Here is a 10121-nt window from a genome sequence, read left to right as displayed (position 1 = left end):
TTTTAGAGGAGGGAGCTTTCTTTTTGTACATTTAATTTACCGCAGGCAAAGGACCCCATGTGCGCCATTAGGCGAACCTTTACGGTACCAACAGAGCAGTTTGCAAGGCTGCAACAAAAAGGAGCATTGTTTTCATTGAGTGTGTGTATTAATCTAGACACGCTTTCATCCATTGAAGCACGCAAACATTCAACTATAATCTATTTTTGTTTTATCACAGAACCGCTACCTACAAAATTATGTACAATGAGTTATAATATACACTATCAAAAAAGGAAAGACCAAGGAAAAAAAATATGGATACTTATTATTCAAATTGTTACTGTTCTTGCTTATTTTGCACACCGTAAAGATAAAGAGTATCGACCATCTGCAATGCTTTAAACTAACAAGCCAAACCTCGCAGGAAGGAAATGTCCAGTAGGCCTATACAACTAAAATAGTCAGAACCAAAAACATCCGCCCTCACCCATACAAATTGACCTACATTTTTGTCAAAGAGATATTTCATTTTTACAGAGGTGCTTAAAACTGGGCAAGAACCTACTGATAAAAATCAGTTAGTGTGCTGACATGACCACCATTTGTATTTAACACTCTCACGTGAACATCGTTTATCAATACGCCTTCACTTTATACGAGTACAGCATCTGTGACAACTTGAGGGCAGAGCACATCGTAATGTGCACAAGCAGCGTTTAAGCGTCTTGTCGCAAATATTTTTTCAAGCAATTCATCAAATGGCTTTGCCAAGAGAGTTTTCATTAAGTGTCTGCGTTTAGTTATATAGTGCTCTCTCTCTCTAACATTTATATAATCTGCTTTGATACTAGCAGATATTGGCTTTTGCTTCGGAAATAGTCTGGCTCAAAATGTTTGCTTTTCTGGTAAAAATGCGGTATCTACGTGGTTTACGTACAGTACACGTCTGTGAGAGGATTGATTCAAAAGCACAGAAAGGCAGTATTTGTTTTGTATTTTTTACAGATGCTGGGTAGGAGTGCAGAAATTAAATATGACAAGATGATAAAAACGTTCTGCTAACACGATGCATAAAAGTATATCATAAAGTATTTTGATTTGTTGGTGAAGGCTTAATGATTGAATTTTACGGGCCGCTTTCAACCTCGGGTTTCAACCATATCGTTACCTAAATTTAGGGATTCAATCATGTTTCACCGTTGTTCATCACCGATTAACAACGATGCGTCAGCGTCGTCTGCGTGGTTTACTTCGCGAGGGCAGCTTTAGCTGCCCAAGCGAAGTAAACCACGCAGACGCGCCGGACGCGAGTTGTTAATCGGTGATGAACAACGGTGAAGCATGATTGAATCCCTATCAACAACGAAAAGAAGCTAAAGATCGTATAATTCACGATTATTTCCCAAGGAATGTCAGTTAATCATTGCCACTCAGCCTTACAAAAACTTCGATGATTTCTCTGTTGATATCAGCAATAAAACTACAGAATAAAACGGCAATGTTTAGCCGCTACCTGACAAATACTGAATTCAACTTGTACGCACAAAGGTTCCAGACATGACGAATTTTACGCGCTATCGCGTAACGCGTATTCTCGCTCGCGTTCGCGTATACGCTACAGTAAAAGTGTGGGTTCATCACGAATTAACAACGCTTGGCTCCTGTATAAAGGTATAGGAAGAGTTGTTGAAATATCAAATGAAAGGTAATTGAAGACATACTTTCATCAGTGGACTTCGGTTGTATATTTAAATGCGCATATATAAATGCGCACGTGACATCTACAAGTCGCCATACCGTAATAAACGATATAAGGTACCCGGATGTACATAAACTCCCCGTGCAAAAGTATAGGGGAAAATGACAGGTCGCAAGGAAAATTGCTTTTGCAAAATAGTGGCATTGATTGCAAAGGGTAGAATAACTTGACCCGAAAGATAAACTCTTTATTAACGTTTTCCATCACGGAAAAAAAAAATAACTACGGAAAAGCTAGATATAGCTGATTTACAAACTTATATTTCATAATTTCCGTGCTAAATGGGCGTGCCAATTGGCCATATCTATGACGTAGTGCTGGTTTCATACTATCATGCTGCTTGCCGCTGAGCGGCGTGACACACGCGCATTGTAGACAAACAGACACAATCAAGACGTGTGAATGGCTGATAAGTCATGCCTCTTGTCACAACGGCATGAAAGTATGAAAGGGACATGATTGGCTTTAAGGTCAGAACTGTGCAGGCGGAGGATGACATGATCGAGCCGGCAACTTGTGAAACTGCCCGGCCGTATGGTATTTTCCAATATAGTCGGTTAATTTTGTGGGGTTCATTATCGAACCCCAACGGTTTTAGTTTGTATTTATATTATTTTTCAACAACTCCTCCTATACCTTTGTACAGGAGCCAACCGTTGTTAATCCGTGATGAATCCACACTTTTACTGTAGCGTATACGCGAACGCGAGCGAGACTACGCGTTACGCGAGAGCGCGTAAAATTCGTCATGCCTGGAACCTTTGTGCGTATGCAAGCTTACAAGTTGAATTCAGTATTTTCAGATAGCGGCTAAATTTTGCCGTTTTATTCTGTAGTTTTATTGATGATATTAACAGAGAAATCATCGAAGTTTTTGTAAGGCTTAGTGACAATGATTAACTGACATGTCCCCGTGAAATAATCGTGAATTATACGATCTTTAGCTTCTTTTCGTTGTTGAAAGGATTCAATCATGTTTCACCGTTGTTCATCACCGTTTAACAACTCGCGTCCGGCGCGTCTGTGTGGTTTACTTCGCTCGGGCAGCTAAAGCTGCCCTCGCGAAGTAAACCACGCAGACGACGCGGCCGCATCGTTGTTAAACGGTGATGAACAACGGTGAAACATGATTGAATCCCTAAATCAACATAGGCCTATTTGTTTGTGATATTTCAAGCGTTTTAAAAATGCAATGCGGCCACCACCTGGAACTGTGGTCGCAATTTCAGTGATTGACAGTGAGGTAACACGAACATGGCACTGGCCATCTGGTCACGTGTGCATTTATATATGCGCATTTATATATACAACCGAAGTCCACTGTTCATATAATTTCAAATACCGTAGCCATGGATTATTCAGAAATCAGGTTGTGTCCTGTGTAGTAAGTAATTAAGATCAAGTTATGGATATGATTGTTTAGGGTTAGGGTTTTGGGACGTATTATATTCTAACATTACAGCAAAGAGGCTCTCAAAATGCCGGTGAGGATATTGTAAGGATTTTTAAAGAGTTTAAAATTACATGTTAAAGATATGAGCTATCGAATATTTGGTGCTGGTAAAATTTAGTTATTTTTGTCAAAATTCACATAATAAGGACTACGTAATCAGAACAAAGGTGTCTAAAAATATAACGTAAAATGGAAGCGAAAGAAACTTCGACTAGTATCTAGGATATTCATGACACACTAAATGTAACTCAATATGAAGGTTTCCTGTAGTAGCATGCTTTGGCATGTGCGGGGAAAAAGGATGTCAAATGTGATTTTATCGTAACAAAACATTTTGCCAGACTTTGACAATAGATAAAGAAATAGAGTCACTTGAAAACCTAACAGCAGGTGCTGACAGGTTGCGAATGTCATAATTTTATCTCTGGAATGCTAACAATGGACACGGATCAATATAAAATATACATTCCAATACAAAAGTAAATACACCTGCGGGAATGTGAAGAATTTGAAGAATGTCCCAGCCCTCACGTCGTTAACAGAGCAATGTTTAAACAATGACAGTTTCATGCATTCGTCACGATATATTCAATTCAGGTCACTATTAAGTATACTTGTATGTTGAAGTATCTATGGGAAGTGTTTCTTTGAGGAGTTATTTTAGCGCTTTGGTCATATGAGGTGCGGCCTCGGTGGAAATTGAGTGCCCTTTGGTACATGTGTTTTAATGGAGAACGTAATTTCGCAACAATTGGAAGTAAATATTTGATGATAACCATGATAACTAGATTGGGTGTATGGTTAAGTATTACTTGTAAACGCGCGGTCAAACAGGAAGAAGAACAAATTCTCCACGGTGTAATTGAATCGAGAACCCTATATAGATTTTGATGAGTCCGAATGGACACTTTGTAAACCATGGGCCCAAATACAGTGCAGCGAGCAAAATGTCAACATACTCAACTTTCACATATCTGCTTTTGTTATTAAGCCTTAAGGAGGTACTTGTCATTTCAATGTATAAATGCACTTATGTATAGCTTGAACATTACAGGATACATTTTTTAACAACCGAACCAATGTACTAGGCATGTCTGTATTCATTTGACAGCATTTTGTCAATGACAAGTTAGAAATGCTCGCACCTCGCTTATAAAAATTTAAAATTTGTAATTGTGTCAAATTTCTTAAAATTGTATGTCGTCTGCTAGCGCTCGATCAAAAATTTAACAAGATAATATATCTTTGGAGTAATGTGTTATCATGACATAACGAAGAAAATTGAAGACATCCCTCTAAAGCATAACGCATTAATCCTATTTCCCGTGATAATCCCGTCTAAAATCCATTAACCAGTGCAACTGTAATGAAAGATATTAATGCATGTGTGCATTAGTCTTTTCATGCGTTGTCAATGTGACGCGTAATTTATTTTGAACTATGCGTAATATTACTGACGTGTTTCTAAAATTCCTACGGGTGTATAGATACATTTGTTATACATTTAGAATGCATTACGACATAGATTTGAAAGGGGCTCTAGAAATTCGTGATAATAAAACAATTTTACGCTGATTTTCCAAGAGCTATGATCAATTAGGACCTGGACAACTAATCAGCTTGATCGTTTCTTTTATGTTTTGGAAAGAATAAACTTTGTTCATTGGTTGAAAAACGTTCGGTACTGACAACCTTGATTTTTAAAAACATTGTAATCGAACATTGTTATGATCATTATAAAGATACAAGTAGTGTAGTATAATGCTTTTGATATACGCATTGGAATATTTTGCCGTATCAAAGGACATACATGCAGACGACAGCTCTCAGTAATCTGTACCATTTGTGATTGGACACCACGAATCAGCCGTAAAGTCGGCCCGGTTAATTTTGTTTTATTTCGTGTTTAGAAAATATATATCATACGCTTTAAAATGGTATATCATTTGACTTTAAACGATTTGCAATAGCCTCTTTCGTTGAGTGAAAAACAATGAAACTGCTCTTGAAGATCTCAAACCATAAACCCTTAACCTGTCTCGAATACACTGATATCGTTCTGTGCCTCTATATATTCTGACGTAAACCAAGAGACACTCATCAGTCATCACCGAGCTACGTGTTAGTATGCCTACATTTGTAATGCTCACTTCATACTTCATCATCTAACGATCGGTCAGCGACAACTGGTATGAATCGTTTCATCTTTCATAAAAAACCGACTTGGTTCATTGGTTACCAAATAATTGCTTTTACTTGCGATTGGGTTATATTAAATTCAGTGATCTAAAGAGCATAGACTGTGTGGTGGTTGACGTGTGGTAGATTTGCGTGTATCCAATTAGGTCTAATACTAACACATTTACAGGATTTAAAATAGCATTTACAACGTGTCCCAGAAAATGTTAAATACTTGTTAATAGTTTTCCCATCAAAATGGTGCGAAATTGTCTATTGCTTTCAATATTGTGTCGTCCGAATGTGCTTAAACAACTTGAAACTAACATGGTTAGGTTTTAAGGTTTTAATTTTATCAACTGCCACAGGATTAATTGTGTGAAAGCCAGGTGCGAAAGTTTATATTAAAGACATTCAAGGCATTCAGATGGTATAAATAAAATAAAATATATGTAGATATTTATATAGCGCTTTATGCCGTAAACAGCCTCAAAGCGCTTTACATTTATTTCGCCGTTATTAGAATATGTCGGAACCACGTTTGCTGCCTACAAATGGCGCAGGGTTCATCAGTACAACGAATGTGACTACCCCTAACAGCTTCCCATTGCTGTCAAGCAAGATCTCAGATTATGAGTCCAAGGCCGTAACCACTGAGCCACCGTGCCTCCTTAGAGACATGTGTGAAAAGCGGTAAAAGCGAGAACTTTTTTTAAAAACTACAAACATGCAACTGCTCTATTTAAAAATCTCTGCCAGATTACCCTTTGTATGTACGTACGTAAATGATGTTTTTCTAAACATACTCTCAAAAATCCAAATCTACACCTAAGCGTGACTAAGCTTAATTTTGTAGCTAGTGATATAAAATGCTTATTTAATGTCACACTTCTCGGAAATAAAAAAGAAAGAGGAGAAAGAAAGGATAAATACACATGCAGACGCTCACATGATTTAATATAAATGCACAATACTCTCACATTTAACACACTAGTATGCATATCCGTTAGCACAATTTCTGGGTACTTTTGAAACACGTCTGCCCTCCCACAATAACTTATCTGTAAACAAGTTACAAAGTTTGTGATATAAATTTTTTGAATTAGTGCGCTACTATGGTAATAGGCAGTATTTTCCAGTAATGATCAAAGCAGATAGTGTTTGGTTTTTTTACTTGGGCAGATCCTCTATTGTTGATTATTTTATTAATTAAACCTTTGTTTCTAGATTACAGTGACGTACTTACACCGAGACTTGCGTATAGTCGGTATAACAATATAAATATTAATGTCAAGCTTATAGTTGCACTTTTCTGTACGTAAATACACGATATATGAAGGTACGTGTACCTGCATTTAAAATTGGCACATAAGATCTAATGGTAGCAATCTCCTGCCAGCATTGGATCAGACTATTTCAATAGCTATTGAAAAACCTGTCATAATACATTATTATAGTTATCTAGTTATCATGGTTATCATCAAACATTTACGTTCTCCATTAAAACACAGGCACCAAAGGGCACTCAAAATCAATGACCCTTGTAGCCAAATTGGGCTACTTGGCAATCACTTGCCACTACTCCAAAACCCGTGCCGCTACTTGCTTAAAATTGGGTTACTTTGCCGATTTATAAAGGTTTTGAGTCTCTTTTTTTAATTCTTGATATAATACAATTTTTATGGCTAATTATTAAAGATTTTTTTTATATATTTGATATTTCACTGTTCTCGAAGTAAACTTTATAAACATAGTGCTATGTACTTAAAGTGTATGTAGCTGGAAGGAAAATCGTTCATCAATTGAAAATATTGACCTTTTGTATTGAAGATATACATTAATTTTTGTCCCAAAATCACCTAAATACTTTAGGTCATTAGGGGAAAATATATATATCTTCAATATGTTAGCATGAAAATTCATCTGTATTGGTAATCCATATAGAAAGATTTTAACTCTTGATCTCAATACAAATATATTTACCTCCGTAATTTTCAGCTGTTGCTGCTACAGCCTTCTTCAGGGGACTGACCCGATCGAGCACACTTGAAGTGTGACGTAACATCAGGGCCAACCAACCATATCTGAACAAGGACGGATGGCGTTACAAGTTGTCAAAGGTATATGACCCGAGTATTACACTTCAAGTGTGCTCGATCGGGTCAGTCCGCTGAAGAAGGCAGTTAATTTATTATTTTAAAATTATTTCATATCAGAAGGATATTCCTCGTATTCAGAATGCAATTTGCAAAAATGTATTATCTTCAATACAAAATGTATATTTTTATTATTCAAAATGTTACCTACATGTTTTGTATCAAAATGGTCACGTCAACAAGTAAAATATAAATGGACTATACACTCATGTTAAGATGCTTAAAAAAACATAATCAAGATTACACTTTAAGAGTTTAGAATGTCAAGTTTCCAAAGTTTCAATTCACAGAGCTTTGCCTTGAGCTAACTGCTCGTGGTCAATTGCTTGCAAAAATACCCACTGCTGATTAGCTTTATTTCTACAAAATAACAATTTTAAGAGATCTCTGAACATGTTGAAAGAAAGAATGTGTTGTTTTAACCTAGGACAGGGAAAACGCGTGATGCGCATAAAAACGCAGAAATGTGCGCATTTTAGGTCCGACAGCAAATTTAAAGATTTTCCCAAAATAACCATTTTTCAAGAACCGTACTCATTTCCCAAAAACCTGAAGTTTTCACTAAATCCATAATGATCTGCAACACAATCCATGTTTTAAAAAAGTATAGAAAATGGGCCGTCGCAAAACATTACAGGAAAATATAGAAGAAAAATGTAAACAAATTTTAATAATGCATAATTTGAACTTTTTTTTGAGGGGGGGGATCATGCATTATGGTTAAAACTTGCGCAATTTTCAAAAACAGGCGCGCATTTTACTCTCAAATATCACGCATTTACCCTATGCTTATTTGAACCAAACATACAAGAGAATGTCATAAGGTCAGGTTTGCCCATTAGGGGAAACCTCTCTAGCACCCCACTCATGCACAATTACTTGTTGACCAGCTATATTTGGTTTATTTTCTTCTATTACCGGTACATAAACATTTCAGGACATCCCTGAAAAGAGACAACTGTTTTAACCAAATATTGTTTCCAATCGTAATAAAGAAAGCTATTTTCAGATTAAGAAAGATAAAAGGAAAATAGTGTGACCAAGATGTGTGTTTTTAAACTGACCATTATCTCATCTATACTACTAGTCAGTTCATCACTTAAAGCGAAGATACTCAGCTTTGTAAATGGCCATAGTAGTGACACAGGTGATGATAAGATCATTTTTAAGCAAAAGATTGACACAAAAAATCAACCTCATCTAAGGCAGCACCAATTTTGTGGAGCACATCAGTCTTAAGCTTGTAGGTGAAGACTCTGTTCGGCTGTTTGAGCATCCTTCACAACAAATAAATTTGCAAAGAGCTGCTTGTGTGAAGTTGTAAGGTTACCAGATTTCCAGCTTTGAGAATAGTTTTAATTTTCACCTATCATTACAAAATGGATAAGGGTAGTAATCTACTCATTCTGTATGTAGTTGTTGTCAGCATTATTGCCATCTTGACTCTCATAGGCAACATTGCAACAATAGTTGCTTTCACTAAAGTAAGTGTTTTGCGACAGAAACCCAGTAATTTACTGATTTTGAACCTCTCGTGTGCTGACCTTGGGGTAGGACTAATTCAAATTTACCATTTACCTCTAATTGCCATGAAACCTTGGCCATATGGCAAATATGGATGTCAGCTGTTTCACTTCCTGGCTATACTGTTCTTCAGTGCTGGAATGGTAACAACTGTAGCAATAAGCATAGATCGATTTCTGCTTCTGTCCAAAGGGTATCCCAAGTATCTGAGAATCCAATCCAGAAAGCGCATAATGTGTATCATCGGTGGGATTTGGCTCTATGGTATTCTACTGGGAACAAACGAAGTGCTCTTGTGGGATATGCTGACACCACCTGGATTACATGATTACTTTGACTTCAGCCGCGATTGCCGCTCACCGCCACTGAATACCTTGCTTTATGCACTGATATTGTTCATACTAGTTACATTTGGTCCACTCCTTGCGATTGAATCATTCAGTTTTGCAGTTCTAGTTCAGCTGGTAAGGAAATTGCGCAAACCAATGGTTCATCCTAGCAACGACGCTGATGCTGCAGGACCAAGTGGTAGCTCCTCTATACCAGTGGCTCATGGAGCAGCTATACCTAGGGCTGAAGCTGAAGCCAACAAGCGCTACAAGAAGGCAGCTATGCTACTTGGTGCTATCGTATTGGTTGTCAACATCTGTACACTGCCATTTGTATTGTATGCTCTCATAACTGCCTTTTGTCCCCAGTGTAATAATATGCGCCTTCGTGACCAACTAGTATATTTAGTGTACTTCAACTCCTGCATTAATCCATTTCTGTATGCAGCTACCATGATTAAGATACGCAGGTTTTACAAACGTGTTCTGTGCAACTCACGGTGACTTTTTGCAAACACTTTTCAGGATTTAACAGTGAAGCAAAGTTTAAATTACAAATACAATTTGCTTGACTATAAGTTAGATGGTGCAAATCAAAATGCTTTCATCTGATGATAACTGAAGGAAAAGCATTAGCTCAATATAACAATAAAGGGTTAGTATACACAGTTCTTTGTTTGGTGTGCACAATGCTGGGTTCATACTTTCTTGCCGCTTGTCGCTCTGATGACGATTATGCT

General features: G+C 37.1%; 1 protein-coding gene across 1 annotated transcript; it reads left to right on the top strand.

The window, feature by feature from the left end:
- Positions 1–8907: 8907 nt before the first annotated feature.
- Positions 8908–9885, top strand: LOC140157793 (beta-1 adrenergic receptor-like). The gene has a single exon (XM_072181041.1). It carries the CDS (start codon positions 8908–8910, stop codon positions 9883–9885), a length of 978 nt encoding a protein of 325 aa, XP_072037142.1.
- The last annotated feature ends 236 nt before the right edge of the window (positions 9886–10121 follow it).

This window comes from Amphiura filiformis, chromosome 7, assembly GCF_039555335.1.
Source record: "Amphiura filiformis chromosome 7, Afil_fr2py, whole genome shotgun sequence".
NCBI lineage: Eukaryota > Metazoa > Echinodermata > Ophiuroidea > Amphilepidida > Amphiuridae > Amphiura > Amphiura filiformis.
Note: the sequence above shows the minus strand (reverse complement) of the source record. Positions and strands in the feature narration are given on the sequence as shown.

What these genes read in the sequence shown, in the direction of transcription:
- LOC140157793 (XM_072181041.1), top strand. Translation starts at nt 8,908, where the DNA reads ATGGATAAGGGTAGTAATCTACTCATTCTGTATGTAGTTGTTGTCAGC.